This window comes from Nycticebus coucang, chromosome 13 (genome assembly GCF_027406575.1).
Source record: "Nycticebus coucang isolate mNycCou1 chromosome 13, mNycCou1.pri, whole genome shotgun sequence".
Lineage (NCBI taxonomy): Eukaryota > Metazoa > Chordata > Mammalia > Primates > Lorisidae > Nycticebus > Nycticebus coucang.
Genome location: NC_069792.1, coordinates 77,045,046 through 77,064,871, shown reverse-complemented (window position 1 = coordinate 77,064,871; position 19,826 = coordinate 77,045,046). Strand labels below are relative to the sequence as shown.

Genomic DNA, 19,826 nt, shown 5'->3' with positions numbered 1-19,826 from the left:
CTAAACCATTTTCCAAAGTTATCTTAGTATTCATCTCTCTGGGGGCCCGATGGTTTTAGTTTTAAGTTTTTGTAAAACTATGAATTGAAATATATAAAGGTTATGCTCATATTTCATGTCAAAAACTTAAACGTGTATGAAACTTATAACACAAAAATTATAGAAGCAAAAGAATTAATATCAATAGTATAGAGATTAGTTCTGTATATTGTTACAGAAGTAACATGAATTTTATGTAAGCAGGAACATTCTGAACAAAATAGATGTACATGACGTAACCGAGCTATTTAGCTACGTGGCATTTTCTTTCTGAAACTAGCAATAAATTTTCAATAACAAGTGTGCTATCTTCTTTCTTTCAAAGTATCTTGGAGCAAGAGAAATAAAAGGAATATATGTACCTTTTAATGCATAAAAGGTACTCCCTTGCATTAAATGCATCCTTTCAAGGAATAATTCCCAAATTGCTTATTTTTTATATTCATATTGATATAGCAGTTACTTCCTGATTTCAATATCTTAGAAAAAGCAGACTTTAGCCCATGTCAAAATTCTCCTAAATTTTTAATCTGTATGTACGTGTTCAATTACTAAACTTATTCTTTTGATTTTATAGATCAAAGTCAGAGCTCTCACTTCAAGTAAAGTTTTTATTATAGTCTTATCCATGGATTTTAGTCATGTCATAGAAACACCTGTGGAACATGTACATAAATACCAATCATGTAAAGTTCAACCCGAATAAAATACTTGTGCTAAATGAAAGTCAGCATCAGAGTGACAGATGAGATATTTGAACCAAGGCGACAGATGAATTTAGATCTTTCAACCGAAAACAAATGCTTTACCTATTAACAAGTAAAATCTTCCACAGTGAATATAAAATATTAAAGGAAGAGCAATATTAAGTGAAAGGGGAAAAAGTCCTTCCAATAGGGCTTCGATTACCTAATACTTTTCTCAGAGTCCTATCAGTTTGTCTTTGATTATTTAGACTCTAATATTAATATCTTACCTTCACATTTGCAGTTATTTGGAGCATGCCTGTATTAGCCGGGGCTTAGGCCGCCATAACAAAATAGCACCGACTGAGCGGCTTTAAACTACCAAAATTTATTTCCTCACAGTCCTGGAGGCTGGAAGTCTGAGGTGCAGGTGCCCGGCGTAGTTTCGTACTGGTGAGGGCTCTCTTCCCGCCTGAGATAGCCTATATTCTTGCTGCATTCTCACGTGGTGGCGACAGGTCTTTCTCTTGCTCTAATCAGGCCATGGTCCTATTGGATTGGAGTCCCACCCTTATAACCTCATTTGACCTCATTTCTTCCAGACATCCTATCTCCAGATACAGTCACAATGGGAGGGCTTCCATGGATGGATCCATGCAGCCCATAGCAAGGAGCAATTTTCCTGCTGTTATCATCTTCCATGGTATTACATTGATATTTTAAATGCACAAATCAAAAACAGAAAGACATTTCAGAGAAATTCCATTTCTTCAAGTAACTTTCTACACAGTTTTATCACTATCTGAGGCAATCCCCAAATCTGTTGAGTTTGGAAAGGCTATTTCAAGTAGATTAAAAGTTTTCGGCCCTCCCCCCACCCACCCACCCCCGCAGAGATGGGCATGATTTAATTAGGCTGAAATAGTGCACTTCGGTTACTTCCTCTGATCCTGCTTAGGGCAAAAGGAGGAGATTTAGTAAATCTACAGCATAAAGCCTTGCCTTGCTTTGAACTTGAGCATGGTTTATATTTGTGAGGAATTTTTAATGCATTTTAATGTATTTTTAATGTTTTCCTTTTATATATTGTGTGTGTTCTCTGCAGACTCCCAGGCCTTTAAACATCATTAAACAAAACAACGGTGAGCAGATTATTAGGAGAAGAACAAGAAAGCGCCTTAACCCAGAGGCACTTCAGGCTGAGCAGCTCAGCAAACAGCAGCGGGCAAGCAGCGAGGAGCAAGTCAATGGCAGCCCGTTAGAGAGGAGGTCAGAAGATCACTTAAGCGAAGGCCACCAGAGAGAAATCCCGCTCCCCAGCCTAAGTAAATATGAAGCCCAGGGTTCATTGACTAAAAGCCATTCTGCTCAGCAGCCAGTCCTGGTCAGCCAAACAATGGATATTCATAAAAGGATGCAACCTTTGCACATTCAGATAAAAAGTCCTCAGGAAAGTACTGGAGATCCAGGAAATAGTTCCTCCATTTCCGAAGGGAAAGGAAGTTCTGAGAGAGGCAGTCCTATAGAAAAGTACATGAGACCCGCCAAGCACCCGAATTACTCGCCACCAGGCAGCCCTATCGAAAAGTACCAGTACCCGCTTTTTGGACTTCCCTTTGTACATAATGACTTCCAGAGTGAAGCTGATTGGCTGCGGTTCTGGAGTAAATATAAGCTCTCCGTTCCTGGGAATCCGCACTACTTGAGTCACGTGCCTGGCCTACCAAATCCTTGCCAAAACTATGTGCCTTATCCCACTTTCAATCTGCCTCCTCATTTTTCAGCTGTTGGATCAGACAATGACATTCCTCTAGATTTGGCGATCAAGCATTCCAGACCTGGCCCAACTGCAAACGGTGCCTCCAAGGAGAAAACGAAGGCGCCACCAACTGTAAAAAATGAAGGTCCCTTGAATGTAGTAAAAACGGAGAAAGTTGATAGAAGTACTCAAGATGAACTTTCCACAAAATGTGTGCACTGTGGCATTGTCTTTCTGGATGAAGTGATGTACGCTTTGCATATGAGTTGCCATGGTGACAGTGGACCTTTCCAGTGCAGCATATGCCAGCATCTTTGCACGGACAAATATGACTTCACAACACATATCCAGAGGGGCCTGCATAGGAACAGTGCACAAGTGGAAAAAAATGGAAAATCTAAAGAGTAAAACCTTAGCACTTAGCACAATTACATAGAAATAGGTTTTCTTGATGGGAATTCAATAGCTTGTAATGTCTTATGAAGACCTATTAAAAAATACTTCATAGAGCCTGCCTTAACCAACATGAAAGTCCCTTCTTTCATTATTCTTTCTTTTGATGAGTAGGTTACCAAGATTTAAAAGTGAGACAAATGGTCAGTGAGAAAGAATAGAATATGGTAAACAATCATTTTTTTTCTCTTTTAAAGTAAAGCCTAGTAAGTCAAAATCATCTTGGCTAATGTGTACTGGGGAAATCATGCGTAACAGGTAATCACCCAACAGTAATTGCTATGTTGGTTTAGAATTTGAAATGGTTTCCATATTATGATACTAGAACAGTATTAGGCTGGCCATTGGCCCATGTCTTCAAAAATCCAGAAATTGTTGTCTAAATTTGTAAGTATCATGAAATTCCTAGACAAATGAGGAGAAATTGACTCTCCAAGGCAGTGAAAAGCAATGAAGGAAAAATAGCGCCTCACACATCAGTCTCCTCTCATTGACCATGTTTCAGATTTTACCGAGCAATGCGAGCTGCGGTTCAGCTTGGTTAGAGAGCAGCAAGAAACGTGACCGATGGTGGCGGGTTGTTTTTGGCCAGCCCTGCCTGTACATACACATGCACACCCTCTCTGATAGTTTGTCCTTTAGATGCTCAAATACCCAATAGTCCTTTGGTTTTTAGTTTAGGTTCATTTGTCCATATAAATCCACTTTTAAAACCAATGTCCTTGATGCTTACATAGTGATGTTATTGTAGCCAGACATTTCTTTCTTGTATGTGATGAATCAGTTTGGATATTTGTGGGGTTGTTTTTTTTGTTGTATTTTTTTTTCATAAGCTTTCTTTTGTTCACTGATCTCACTCGGCACATTGTAAGTAAAGGAATCCCCTCAGTTCAAAGGAATAGATGGATACAAATGTCAGACCATGGGTTTAATTTGTTTAGAACACATGGTGTTTCTCCATAAGGTAACCTGCTGTATTTATTTATTTTCTTTTGGTTAAATATAATTTCCAAACTTTGTGGTCAGGCAGCGTCTAAGGTTACGTTACCGCAGACTGACAGTTGGTATGTGTACCAGTCAATCCCTTCATTAGATGTATACAGGTTTAGTTAAGTAGCATTAAATAGGATTCTTAGAAGTATGTCTTCATAGTACTTTTAATACTTAAGGCTTTGTAAAAACTATCCATGAAGGGAAAGCTCCTCAGCATAACTGCTCAGGGAAATAGGGCTAAATAACTGAACATTAAATAATTGGTTAAAGGTGCTGTTAGTCGAGCCTCAATGCTTGCTACAAGGATGTATGTACAAGGACTGACTTTAATAATTTGCATTATATTGTCCCAACCAGTAGTTTATTTTTTGCCACGGAGATGTAGAAGATATTACAAGCTACTGGATGCACTGTCAGATTAACTTATTTCATTAAAGAAGTTGGGAGAACAAATAGGAAAAAAAAAACTTATTTTTCTAGTAAATATTAATGTATTACATTTCAAATAATGGTGCCTGACATATTGAATAATTATTTTCTACAGTGTACGTATGCAACAAAGATATTCCATCATGCATTAGAGTCAGTTCTGGCTCTGCCTAGCTGTTTACATTTGCAAATGTAGCAAACAAGGTAATGAAGCAACTATTTCTATTGCAGTAGACATCTTTGTGTGTGTGTGTTTGTGTGTGTGTGCATTAAAGTTGTAAACGGTAACATGAAACAAATGAAAGTTCTTGATATAATGGTATGGAAAACAAGAAGGAAATGAAAATATTTTTATGCCTACTTAGGAAAAAAAGGGTAGCACTATTCATTCCAAGTACTTTTTTTTTTTTAATGTTTAAGCTCTTAACTCACATTGTTATGCTTAAGATGATAAACATATATCCTCTTTTTATTGCTTTGTCTATGTTTCAGATGAAACATTTCAGAAATTATTTTGATGAGTGTTGCCGGAGTCGGCAGCGCTGACGTTTTTATTGCCTTCTGTAGCCGCGTTTGCACTCCATTTTTACGTTCATTCGCAGCGGCTTTGTCTTGTTCTGTTTTGTTGCAGTTTTGTTCCTTTTTCACAGTGCCTGGTCTCCGGGTCTTCCTTGCTTAAAGTTGGATGGCAGGTAGAGTTAAACCAGTTCATGACTGTTGTGGTGAATGAAGTTAAAAATGTCTTTCTGATCTTGTGTTGTCATTTTCATTCTTGCATTTTTGTTTGCATATTATAAAAGAAAAGAGAGAGCGAGGGATGGAAAACAGGACTAAGTCCTCCACATCAGTTTCACTGTTAAAGGGCCCGATACGAATCTCCCCTGTCCCGTAGGTCTAATATTCACATCAACTAAAATGAAGAGGTGGAATGAGGACGCCATGACTTTTAAATTATGTGATGTAATTTATCTCTTTTAGGAATTTGGATGGATGCATCTCAAAATATACAGCCAGAGTTGAAAGAAAAAACAAAGAGAGGAGATTTCCCAAATAACAATATTTAATTTTCTTAATAAAAATAATGAAATGCACTATGGCAGTCCCGTCAAGTAACATTTTCTATGTACACTGCTCAAATCAGCAAAAATACCAAAATTTGGTTAACTTGGGCAATATTAACATTTTGGACAAAACTACTCACTACGAAGTTTCTCCCGTGTGTCAAAAACAAATGGATTGTTTATTTGGGGCATGTATGCCTTTGTTTTTTATCATGCAATTGTTTCTTTTTCTGAGACAGACATAGTAGTAAGGACTAGTGTTAGAAAATACATATCACTATTCTTGGAATATTTATGGTCAGTCTACTTTTCAGTAGAAGATGTTTGGTTAGTGTTGACATGATAAATCTTATTCCATACTCCTTTATTATTGATTATTTTATTTTCATCTTTGCTTTCATTATTATACATATTTTGGTGGAGAAGAGGTTGGGCTTTAAAAAAGAAGACAAATTTATCATAACACTAAAATACTTCGTATTTTTGACTTACTAAAGCCTTTATTCCATCTCTCAAGACATATTACTGAAGAAATTCCTTTGGGGGGGGTTTAAATATTTTGAATCATTTGTCTTAAATTGTGGTTCTAAATGAGCTATTTACACACTTGCCCCTTTTCATGATGACTTTCACAATTATTAAGGAATTTTCTTTCTTGGAAAGAACATTTTCATCCTCTGTGATAAAAACTGTATGCCAGCTAAAATTGTATACCATTTGCAAAACTGAACGTCTTTTAAAATTACTTCTCTATATTCTCAATGAAGTTTGGGATCAAATTTTAAGCCAGGACAAGCTCGTGTGATTTCACATCTTCTTTTTCACTTTCTCTCATCCTCACTTACCCTGTATTCATTCTGTTGTTTGGGATAGAAAATCATAAAGAGCCAGTCCACCGCAGAAGTCTGTGGCTTGAGAGACACACTACAGGACTCTAAGTGTAAGATGGAAGGATAGAGCTCTGAACATTTACTTCATAGATGGAGAGGAAAAGAGTGTGCCCAATACTCTCTATATGACATAGTGAGATGTTTTGTTTTGTTTTAAATCATCTTTTAAGATAGTGATGTTTTGTTCTAAGCTTCTCTCGTTTAGTAAAGGTAGATTGTAGAGAAGACAAGTATGAGAGTCTTAATATTAAAGAGAAGGGAATAAAAGTGATTATCTTTAATAACTCTTTGTTGCAGCCTGTGGTAGCACATTATGTTTATGATTGCACATGTGCACATAATCTATTATGATCCAATGCAAATACAGCTCCAAAAATATTAAATGTATATATATTTTAAAATGCCTGAGGACGTACATTTTTCTTAATTCACTGAAGAGTTTCAGTAGTGCTGTTAAAATAATTATTAGCCCTTGCTGCGTGGCCGCAAAACATCACAAAGTGACCTGTCTGGAGACCTGTGAACTTCTTGCCTGTTTAATTAATGAAATTAGCGCATCTCTCGATGGGGGAGTATCTGCCACCCCATGGAGTGGATGAAAACGTGGAGCAAAGACGCTGGTGGTCTGGGTCTGTGCTGTACACCAGTCTTTTGCCTACATTGAGATGAGGCTCCCAATTGCTATCTTTGAATCGAGGGCCATGGTTAAAAATGAAAAAAAGAAAACTCAAGTCATCTTTGGTGAGCCAGTAGGTGAAAATGTGCTGACTGTACTAGACACAGGAGACAACTGAGGGGCTCAAATGCAACCTGAGCATGGAACTCCATATGCTGACCAAAGGTAGGTGCTGTCAGGCAACTGCAAATGAGAAGAGCATAGAAAGGCACCATCAGGACTTTGGAGGGCAGTGTTACTTTCCCAAAGAAAGACTCGGCCCCGGGTAGAGGCATGGCTTCTTGGCAGAGCCCTTCCTTTTGGTTTTTCATTGCCATTTCATAGACAGTGAACTCATGTTCCTGTTTGCAGTGCGGTTGTTTAGAAAGCATACCACTTGATTGCAGTAACTGGAACCTCTGGAAGATGCTAGGGCAGAAGTGAATCAAGTTAGGGTTGAAGAAAATGTGAACTTCTACAGTAATCCACACATCGAAACTGGATATCTTATGCTCACATGTTATCCTCTTAAATGGAAGGGTGGGGCTGGAAGGTTCACTCTGCCCTACACCACAAAAAACTAAGAGTAACTTTACCATAGAAATAATGTTAGCCTTCATTAGAGGAAATGGTCCTTCAAGACCTAAAAGTCCCAAATCTCAATCCTGGTTTTACCCTTGACTTTTCAATATATGAACTGCAGCAAATCACTTTTTCTTTTCCTTTTTTGTGCCTCAGGTTCCTCAGCTGTAAAGTGGGAAAAAATATAATAATAATTAATAATAATAATAATAGTAATGGAAATGTAGTACTTATTTGTAAAGCACTTTGAGCTCCTTGGTTGAAAGGCACTATGAGAGTGTCAAGTATTATGATGTGGCCAAGAGGGTTATTTAAACTCAGTTCCCACGGGCCAGGAAAGGTTGGAATCATGTTTGTTAAAGATGAGCTGTAAATATCTTAACTAGGCAACCTACACTGTTGACTACGAAGAGGAAAACTGTTCTAAGGCCGATAAAAGCATAGATTCTTAATGGCTACCAACGAGGCAAATATCTCTATAACAAATGCCAAATTCCTTAGGGTGAACTATTGGACAACATGAATAATGTGGGGGGAGGGACAGGGATGGGAAACATCTCAAAATGCCAATGTACAATGAACTTACAGCAATATTCACCAGCAGAGAAATGTCTTTCATATGGAATGATTTCATGTTGCTAAGAAAAAGAAATTCAATTTGTAGTCCTGATTTGAATATTAGAATGTTGGCTATAATAGTTCTGTTCTTACAACACATGAAGTTTTTTCGTTTTATTTTATTTTTTTGTTTGTTTTCATAGTGCATGTTCATTTCTACTCACAAACATGTTCTTGGTGTATTTCTTATGCAAACAATCTTCAGGCAGCAAAGATGTCTGTTACATCTAAACTTGAATAATAAAGTTTTACCACCAGTTATACATAATGGCGTTGGTATGGTTTATATGGATTCACGTTCAGCCATGTAGCAATAGGAAATATGGACCATTGTAACATACAGACAGGCTCTGATGAATTAAGATGGTGAAATCAAGTCACCATGTTTCTAAATATTACTTAGATTGAGAAAGCCTAAATCCTCTCAACTTGTTGGTTTAGCTTTGCTTTTTTTTCTTTAATCAATTAATCTCTTATCAGTAGATTTTATGTAAAAATACACATATATATTAGTTTCTATAGAAAGATTAACAATAAAAATTGTGTTTATTTCAAAAACACTTATTGACTATCAAATATTGAGTGCTGAGTACTGGGTAATGACTATGTTACAATATGTAAAAACTTTTCCTTGTCAACTTTAATTTTGACTGCTGTCATTATACTAACAGGGATATGACATGAAGATCCTGATAAATCATCACAAAAAAATTTAATATATCAAACGTCACGTTTGTTTGCTTAAAAGGGAATTAATCAGAGCAAGTTTCCTGAAGGATGATGCCCTTCAAGTTTCTGAAAGGGCAGAAAGGCAGAAGAAACCCAGAATAGTAAAGAACATGGGAAGACTCACCTAAGGGTTTTGAACCAGAAGGGAAAACACAAAAGGATGGGAGACAGAGCATACAGATAACTGGTCATTTCAGAAGATTTGTTTTCAAAATTTCAAAATAATTTGCATCTACCCTCCTTGCATAGTCTTCCTTTCTCATTTTTGGTGAGCCCAAATTGAAAAACAAATCCTTTTATCCCCTTTTTCCTCCTCCTTTTCTTTCTTTTTCCCTGTGTTTTGAAGACAGGGGAGTAGAGAGATTCTGAGGGGTTTTCACACTGGTAAGTGCTTGTCTCCCATCTGGAGGCAAGGTTCCCCAGGTTAGATGCAGTAATCACGGGCAATGTGATTTCCTTGTATCACTTGGATTCTCCCATCAGGGACCACCCTTCCGATGAAGTTGCATATACTTAGTTCTCACTCAGGACAGTCAGGATCTCCTTGAAGGAGAAATAGATAGCCATCAGACGTTTATGGTTTTTTGAGAGAAGAGAAGCTGAAGCAGCACTGTCACTCCCTAGTCTCACCTTTTCTGGTCTCTCCTCTCTGTAAGGGGAGACCAAGGGTCAGAGGAAGGAAAACAGGAAGAGGAGAAGGAATGGGCAAGCGGCCTGCCTGGACGCAGCCAGCTGGTGACGGGGACCCTTGGAGCTCAGTCCCCTGTGTGTGAAGGTAGTTCTTTTTCTCAACTCTAAGAATATGGCCAAGGATGAAGGCTGACTTGCGTTACCACGTTTTCAGTTTTCACAAAATACTAAACAAAGGGAATTTTATATGAGATCTAATTTTTGTGTTAGAACTGACTTTTTTTAAATACTAGAAGCCAAACAAAACACTAGCTGAGAATAAATTTCTAGCCTTACACTGCCAGGCTGTGACCCCTGGAGCTTGAACAAGGGTCAACTCTGATATTTGGCAGGGAGGGAGTTGGGCAAAGGGCTGAGGGTAGTTTGGTTGCTCTGGATTTTGTCCCAGGTCCCAGTCCAGCTCCAGCTCCACCAGGAAACCTGAAAGAGTCATGGCCGCATCACCCGCCTCATTCCTGCAGAGCCAAATTTGCTTAACATGTAAAACATCAGCAGAGAAGAGAAATAAATTCTGTTTCTTCAGTGTATTGCAAATTACTCTGTACTTCTGCTCTCCATCTTCGTAAGTCAGAGTTGTGCTTTTTATTTTTTTTTTTCTTTTCGAGACACAAGGCTTTGAACACATTTACCCTTTCATGGACAAAGAAATGTCAGAAACTATTAAAAGTAGCTATTGTCCAGTCATGCCAAGATGCCCTTATACTTCTTGTCATATTTAATGTAAAAATGCTAGAGATAGAAAAACGCAAGAGGAGAAGGGGAGGAAAGGGATTTTTGATCCCATGAAGGAATAACTTTAAAACTTTGTTTAAATAAAAATAATGTTTTAAGATTAAATTTTATTTCTAGTTTTGTTCTCTAATATATTCAGGATGGCAGTAATCCTAAAACCATCTTTCATCAATGTAGGACTTCCATACAACATATTACCTAAGGTAACAGCTGATTCCTTCCCCAACTTGCTGCTTCATAAAAATGACAAACAAAAATCATTAACAAATATTGACTGTTATCTTCAGGTAAGGAAGAGAGGCTGTGATAGGAAGAGTTATAAAAAGAAAGAAAATATATTAGAAATTTGCTTGAATTAGGGGCGGCGCCTGTGGCTCAGTGAGTAGGGCACCAGCCCCATATGCGGAGGGTGGCGGGTTCAGGCCCAGCCCTGGCCAAACTGCAACAAAAAAGAAAAAAAAAAAAAAAAGAAATTTGCTTGAATTATTTCCATAAACAGAAAGTTAATTTCCAATTTAAAAATGCATAAGCACTGAACTATAAGCAGTTTCCCTAGACTATTTACAAATCGAAACCACAAATACATCACAGATGTTTTCTCAGAACATGTATGTGTACCACCTCTTACGTAAAGTAATGTCTGTCATCACTGTGTTAACACGTTGGTTTTTGCAGTTAATATGTAACCAACTATTTTCCTCAAAGCTTGATTTTTCTTAGCTGTTTTCTTTCTTCATAGTACGCATCCCTCAATGTAACTTTTATACTTTGGAAGGATATATATATATATATATATGCAACAGTAAGTTTGCCAGGCATGACTGGAGAGCATCGGAACAGTGTATTTTCTATAATTATAATTTTACAATTACCATGATGATTTTTCCCCCATTGGAATGAGTATTACCATTATCTTGTTGTTCGTTGATAGAGAGTATCATTGATACATAGTACAAACCCAGACTTCACTAACCAGTATCCATCCAGTCAACAGATATTGAGCATTTACTATGTTGCTGGGCACTAGTCCAGGCATTTGGGGTAAATCAATGAAAGAAAACAGACCAAAACTCCTATCTATATAGAAAGGAGACAGACTGTAAACATATACACAAAGTAAACAAATAGATAATAACATTTTATGTCAGAAAGTGATAAATGCTCTGGGAAAACAAAGCAGTGATAAAGGCAAGGTAGGACAGATGGAATCATACTCTATAGTTTGAACAACAGGCATCACTGGAGCCAAAAATTACAAAGGGACAAGGAGTGTAGACCTTAAGGTGAGAGAGGACAGCTGGTAAATTGGAGAAGAACAAGGGGAACAACACAGCTGGGGCTGGATGGTGGACAAGGAGGATAGTTAGAGACACAGAGATGTAAGACGTTGAGGTGGGAAGAAGTCAGATAATTTAGAATACCATGGGCCACTTTCTACAGTAGAAGGATTGTAGCTTCTGTTCTGTCAGAAGTAGGGAAATAATTTAGTGTTTTGAGCAAAGGAGTATTATGTGATTTATGTTTGAATGGGACCATTCTCTGCTATTCTTAGAATAAATCATGAGAGGTAAGCAGACAAGGACAGTTGCAAGGAGACCAGGCAGAAAGCTGAATTCTATTATCTCTGTAAAAGATAAGAGGAGCAGAAAAGTAGTTTAATTTCCAGATAAAATTTTGATTGTAGAACAAACTAGATTGTCTGGATGTAGGATGATGAAAGAAAGAGTAGGGTCAAGAATTATTCTAGGATTGTTTTGGCCTGAGCAACTGGAAGAATATCTACCAGAAAACAGATGGGGAAGATCGTTGGTGTATTGGGTTTGGTGTAAGAAAAGAAACAAGTTACGTTTCAGCCACGCTAGGTTTAAGATCCAAACAAAAAGTTCAAGCAGACAGAGCTGAGCAGGAAGTTGGGAGTTTGGTAGTCATTAGCATATAGATGGTATTTAAAACTGTGATATTGGCTGAGATCACCTGGGGAGCGAATAAAGAAAAAAAAAATAAGTCCAACGTTTGACAATCAAGGAAATGAGTCGATGCTAGCAAAGAAATTGAGAAAGAAGAGTGTGATGTAGAAGGAAAACCAAGGGAGGAAGTCATGTTGTAAACCATGTAAAACTGAAGTGTGTCAAGGAGGAAGCGATTCACCTTGTAGGATGGTGTTGGCAGGTCAAGTGCAATACCGCCTTAGTCCATCTGTGATGCCATAAAAGAATACCTGAGACTGGGCAATTTGTTTAAAAAAATGTTTTATTTAACCCATGGTTCTTCAAGCTATATGAAGGCATGGCACTGCGTCTGCTCGTCTGGTGGTGGTGGTGGTGGTGGGGTACCATGGAATCATCCTGCTTCTATTCAGGGCAGAAGCAAAGGGGGGTCCATGTGTACAGAGATCACACAGTAATAGAGGAAGCAAGAGCGAGAGGAGGAGGTGTCAGGCTCATTTCAACAACTTGCTCTCATAGGTTCTAATGGGGTTAATTAATTAATGCCAAGGATGGGGGCATTAATCTATTCATGAGGGATTTGTCCCCATGACCTAACCACCTCCCTTTCAGCCCCAGCTCAAACACTGGCAGTCAAATGTCATTTCACTGTGACGTTTGCAGGGGACAAGTATCCAAACCATAGCAGACACACAGAGAGACTCGGGCATGGGCTTTAGCAGCATGTAGGTCACTGGCAAAGCAGACTATATAATTTGTGGGGCACCCATGTTGAAGGATTGAGAGTTTCAAAATTGTGAGAAGACATTTTAAAAGCCTCAGCATCTTTCTCAAGATGGCCCTGGGCAACTGCAGAGGGCAGGGTAAAATATAGGGGGGGCTGTATTGCACACCCATAAAGCTAGCCCTGGTCAACAGTGGCATTGTTAAGAGCAGTTCCAGTGGAGCAGTAAGTGTGAAAAGCTAATGGAGGGCGGCACCTGTAGCTCAGTCGGTAAGGCGCCTGCCCCATATACCGAGGGTGACGGGTTCAAACCCGGCCCCGGCCAAACAGCAACCAAAAAATAGCCGAGCGTTGTGGCGGGCGCCTGTAGTCCCAGCTACTCGGGAGACTGAGGCAAGAGAATCGCTTAAGCCCAGGAGTTGGAGGTTGCTGTGAGCTATGTGAGGCCACTGCACTCTACCGAGGGCCATAAAGTGAGACCCTGTCTCTACAAAAAAAAAAAAAAAAAGAAAAGCTAATGGAATAAACTTCAGAGAGAAAAGGAAGAAAGGTTTGGAGAACTGAGTCTGGAAACCTCTGGGGGACTTTGCTAGAAAGGAGATCAGAAAAATGGGGTGATAGCTGGAAAGAGATACTGAATTAGTAGAACATTTCCTTTTGTTTTCATTTAGTGTGGGAGAAATATGGTCCTTTGCCAAGGATGATAAGCAGTAGGAAAGGACTTATCCTCACAGGAGAGAAGGGAGAAGGTAGTTGGAGGGATGTTCTTTAAGAGATGAGCAAGTAAGAGGAGATAGGATCTAATGCCCAAATGAAAAGGATGACTTGAAAAAAAAAAAAAAAAAGAAACAAGTAATTCACGTTCATAGGCACAGGTGGCACCCAGACTACACTTGAACAGATGTTGGTACATGCATGGCTGTGATGGTGAGGTCCCTGGAAACTTTGTTTTCTTGATGAAATGTTTTCCTTGTCCTATTACTGTTCTGTTTATTACTTCATTCAGAACTCCAAAGCCCTCCATTCAGAAACTAGGCGATTTGCACAAAAAGTAATTCATACTCTTATGACTTATATCCAAAGGCATTTGACCATTTAGATAAAGTCAGAAAAGCTGTCACTCGACTGAAGATGGTGTTTGAGTCTCACTTTAAAAATTGCTTCTAAAAAAAAAAAAAATTGCTTCTATAAAAGTCGGCCCCAATGTAATCATCTTGTTTACTTAGTTCAAAATATTTTCATTTTCATAATCCTAAGTTTTAAAAGTCTGCATGCACTTTTGTTCTGCTAATAAAGACCAGTATAGGGGGTGTAGCATTTTCAGTTTCTCTTAATACTATCTTGCAAATTCCTGAAGATGCACCCAATAAAATGCAGGTTTTTACTAAGTGTTCTTTGTTGACTGTGGATGACTTTTTGAGTGAGTTCATTAATGTTTATGAAGTTCTGATTTTAGACTCAGAAGTGTACGCAGGCAGACACCAAAGGGAATTAAAATTTGGTACATACTCTTGATGTTTCCACAGATGTACAGTCAATTGAGTTATAAGTTTTATTTTTTATAAATCTTTTCTCATTGGGGGTATTGGATGAGGCTTTAGTTGTTGCAGTCAATTTCATTATACCTTTTAACATCCTCAACAGAAAAATCTTCCCATTGTCTTAATATGATTCTATTGGAATTTTGGGAGACATATATCTATTATTGTCACTGTTACTTTTTAACATGAAATATTGTTGTATTGAGCAGAAAGCTTTTGTTCTTTGATAATACTTGTAGTAGTGTCTGAGACAGTGCTGAAGGAAAGATAACTTATCTTAAATATCTAATAAAGTAAAACTCAAAACTGGAGACCCCAAACAAGTGGACCTCAATGACTAAGAAGAATTTTAGAGAATGAAATTCCTCTAGTTTCTCTTACCATATATTACTCCTTAAATTGTAATTTATCAATCATACTTTTTACATGCATGTAGACATTAAGTTAAGGAGCGTGAACTCATCATCAGTAGCAAATGTTCATAATAAGTGAAAAACACAATTGACGTGCGTTGGCTGATATTCTCACATACTGATCCGTGATGGATCCATCATGGAAATCTACTGGGACATCAGCATTCCCAAAGACAGTAGAAATCTGGTTTGCTGAATTGGTGCCAGCTGGTCCTGACACCCTCCGATATTTAAAGACGGCAGTTAACCTCTAACTTTGGTTTAAGTCGTCCACAGCAAAAGCATAAAGAAGCCTTTCTCAGGTGACACCTCTGTGTCCTGCACCATCTAATTTGCTTTCAAACACTATTACCTCACTAGTGGTTTAATGTCCAAAAAGAAACGGACTGTCATTTGATATTGAATACATTGGATCCTACATGATGGACCATTTTCTTGGACATTTAAACATTGTATCAACTGGCAGGACCATGTTCATTAATTACATTCAATGGCCTAACCAATGGTGAGTAGATGAAGTGTCCATTCAATTAGGTTGAAAGATGAACAGATCATTTTAACTAAGCCCACTCCTTAATAGCCACTTTCCAAACTATGCTCACCTGCACTCAAGCATAAAAGCCACTAAATCTTTATCTGTAAAATCTTTCTAACCCAATCAGTTTAATTTCAAAAGCAAACTCGAAAGTGTTTTTACCAAGGCACTTTTATCAAATTTTTAACATCAAAATGAAGCTCTTTCAATATTTAATCTCAATCATAGAATATTATTTTACAAACAAATGTATTTTTAATATTTATTAAATGCATAAACATCCAGAGAAAAGAATAACACTTGCTCAAACACACCACTGTTCATGATCATTTCAGATAATTGATCCTTTAGGTGGACTAAGGAAATAACAATCAACATTTTATGAGCATTAGTACATTGGATTATGTTTTAAATTTCTTTGATCTTGGCATGGGTAAAGTGAAAAACAACAACAACAACAACAATAATAATAATAAAACCAAAGCACAATCTTACATGTTATTTTAAGATACTGACTTCTATTTGGGGGATAATTTTCATGAGAATCTTGGAAAAGTTTTATAAACAGTCCCCATGATATCAAAAGTTTAAGTACCAATGATGTCCATCTATAATTCTTTTAGCCATCAAAGAGATTATTTGTTATCTTTTTTCGGTGTGTGCTTTACTCACGGAAGATGTTTGTTCATAGACGATGTTATTCATGGAAATAAATACATGGTTTGTATTACTTTGCATTGCAGAAAGTCAGTTTATATAGAATCAGCGGCCATTTATCACTTCCCAAATATCCAAAATTTATTAAAACCAGATCATCACGACAATCTAGGCCATCTTACTACTGTATTATAAGTACTGTAAGTTCAAGGGCCACAGCTGACTCTTTGAACAGATTATTAAGTTATTCATCTTCTATACCCTGTTAATTTTCTATCTCCCAAATGACTAAATCAACTTGGCCTTACTTGTAAACATTTCCAGAAATTTTGTTGGTGATGAGTAACATCTTTCTGTATGGGATCCTGATGTATGGGACGCCATCGTAATGAGTTTGGGGGTAAATAAAATAACGAGATCATTATTTAATTTTTAGCTTGTCTAAACATAACTCTCAAAATGGAAAAAAATTGTAATTCTGACATAAAAACAACATAAACGTAATTCTCACAGGGAGAGTGAGCACATGCAAAAGTTGTAATTAACTCACTAATGAGGAAACCAGCAATATGGCAAACCTGCTTCAAAAAAGCACAGGAAAGATCGAAAGAGAAAGAATGTTGAAGGTAGATTGCTAAATTGGATACGACATAACTCATATTCAACGAGGCGATAATAACCATAATCTATGGAATTTTTTTCATTACTAGATAGAAATTGTTTACGTCTATCTGGACATAAAATTATCTGTGTGTGATCATTTTTCCACAAGATAACTTTTTAGAGATGTGAAGTAATTTTAATAGTTATATTTTTCTCAAGATAATATTGATGCTTAGGATAAAAAACATTCTAGACCATGCTGAATATGGCATTGAAAGGTCAAACAACCATCATTTGGGCCTATTTCCACATTTGGTTATTTTTTTCTTAGCAAAGCATAGAAGAATCTGAAAAAGTATTAAAACATATCTGTTCATAACTTTCATTTATAAAAATGAAATGGAAGTTACTTCTCCCTGTGAGCTGAAAGTGGTATGAATTACAGTTATACGAAACAACATGAATGTATTTTTTGAAGAAAATAGTGAATGAATTTTAGTTCCCAGACATAACTGAAATCAAATTCACCACAATTTAAATACCAGATTACTCAATAAAAATTCCTACTTCAAGCTTATGCTCAGTTTTAAAAAATGCCATCATGAAGAAAAAAATAGGAAGATTTAAAAGTAGAATATTCAGAGTACATTTATGGGAAAACATAAATATGTCATTTTTTCATTTCCAAGTGAGTAATGTCTTATGGAAGTGTCACAGCAGCCTCTAAAATTCAGACAAAAGCTTTTTTGCTCAAGATTTTATGAGTCACTGGCTTCCTTCTGTTCCAAAACATCAAGAAGTGTACCAAAAAAATTCACCTTTGGGCACAGGACAAATGCTGTATTTTCTTTAGAAAACAATTCTCCTACCCACACTATTTATACTTAAGTCTATCGTTCTACTGATTATTTTTCAATAAGGGACTAATGCTCAAAATACGAATTGGAGATGAATTTCTTCTCTAACTACTCGCCTTTGGTCTATTTCAGAAAACATTTTTATAGCTACCAGAAGAGGAGATGGAAGGGACGAGGTGGTAAAAATAGAATGATTGTTTAAAATCATTAAGATCAGGAAGAACCAAGCTCTTGTCTCCTTTGTTCTTGATTTAAAAACTCTGTATCTAGGAATAGTGAACACTCATACATATATTTTAGATTTAATATAATAATTTATCAATGACCAAAAATGTGTATTAGGGAATAGATTTCACAATAAAAAAGGTAACATTTGGAACTTATTTTGGGTATAACCCTTTGCTATTGCTTTCTGTTTTTAAGCTTTAGTATGTATTGAAACTATTTTAAATGTATTAGTCATTAAATCAATATTTATTGATGAAATCACGATGGGTTAAGGATTAGATGTATTTAAGCAAGGATGGGGGTGGGGGGCGCAGGTGAACAATCTGTATTGCTAAAATGTGCACAGGAGAAACTGCCAAACCCAAGTTGGTTCTCTTCTTATTTATTTGTGAGCTCCTATGGTCTGAAACTTACCCTCCACCATTCATATGTTGAAATCCTTCTCTACAAGGTGATAACTAAGAGCAGGATCCTCATGAATGGGATTAGTTCCCTTAGAAAGAGACCCAAGAAAGATCCCTCATCTCTTCTGCCTGTCAGTGCAAAGGCAGTCCTTTGTCAATTAGGCACTAGGTCCCAACACTGAATCTGCTGGAGTCTTAACATTAGTCTTCCCAGCTTCCAGAGCTATGAGCAATAAGTACCCGTTGTTTATAAGCCTTCCAGTCTATGATATTTTGTTATAGAACCACAGATGGTCAGAGACATGGGCCTTACAAGTTAGCTACTATGGAAATGACAAAAGTCCTATAATGTGCCTATAGCAGCTGAAATGATAGGAATGCTTTTATTTTATTTTATTTTTATTTTTTTACTAAATCATAAACACATAGATCATGTATACATTCATGCATTTATGGGGTACAAGGTGCTAATTTCATATAGAATTAGGAACGCTTACATCACACTAGTTAACATATGCCTCATCTCGTTTACTTAGTTATTGGGTTAAGACATTTATACTCTATACTAATAGATCCTATATGTACCCTTGCACTATTCCCCAAAGGTGTGATCCCAACAGGTCCCTTAAATCCCTCGGCAATCTGGATGTGGACAACAAAATGTATGATTTCTGGACAATCTTTCTCTTTTATTCATTGGTGAAAATTTGTTAGTTTTCACGTATTTTTAAAAATAATTTCCTACTTATTTCACCCCAAATTGATTCAGGTTTGTGAAAAAAATTTATTGATCATGTGTATGATGAGACTTCTGTAATAATTAACATCAGTAGATAAAACTATCATTATAAGAATCTTCAAGCCATTGTAGCCATCTCTTTTTTTTCCCTCACCTCCTTGTCCAATCTTTGAACAAGCCCTAATTATTTTACTTGCTAAGCAGTTTTCCAATTTGACACTTCCCCACTGCATCCCTTAATCCTGCCCCATTTGAAACATCTTTTTTTTTTTTTTTTTTCAGTTTTTGGCCAGGGCTGGGTTTGAACCCGCCACCTCCAGCACATGGGGCCGGCTCCCTACTCCTTTGAGCCATAGGCGCCCCCCCGATTTGTAACATTCTTTCTTCAGAGTCATGGCCATGAACCTCTATTTGGATATAGGTTCTACAGAGCTTCCAGGTGAATATAAAATGCAAATCTGACCTTGTTATTTACTTACATTGAGACCTTCATGCTTCCTGCTTAGTTTACAGAATAAAACACAGGTGTTTGTGCCCAGAAAGCCTTCACCGGCTGACCCCCATTGAGCTTGACAGCTTCGTCACTCATTAGTCCCCAGTAAAACTGAACTGTTTCTAATTTCACAAACACATGGAGGAATTCTTAGTTTTATATCATTATTTGTACTGTTTCCTCTGATTTGAATGTCCTTCTTACATCTATTTGCCTATCTTTCTAATTACTGAGCCACTCAGATGAAACTAGAAATTACCGCTTAGCATGACTTCCCTGAACAGAATGCTGAAAATTTTCCTCCACTGGACTTCCTGGCACATGCCTGTCTTTTCACTCACATCATGTGGAAACAGCCTGCCTTTGTATA

At 37.2% G+C, this 19,826-nt stretch overlaps 1 protein-coding gene across 6 annotated transcripts in view; it reads left to right on the top strand.

The window, feature by feature from the left end:
* The window catches only part of TRPS1 (transcriptional repressor GATA binding 1), a 260,682-nt gene extending 252,256 nt beyond the window's left edge, over positions 1-8,426 (top strand). For all 6 annotated transcript variants that reach the window (XM_053559087.1, XM_053559085.1, XM_053559082.1 and 3 more), the window contains one exon: positions 1,831-8,426. In XM_053559087.1, the coding sequence (XP_053415062.1) occupies positions 1,831-2,892 (1,062 nt within the window). In that variant the 3' untranslated portion in view covers positions 2,893-8,426. The remainder of the gene's footprint in view (positions 1-1,830) is intronic.
* Positions 8,427-19,826: the final 11,400 nt, after the last annotated feature.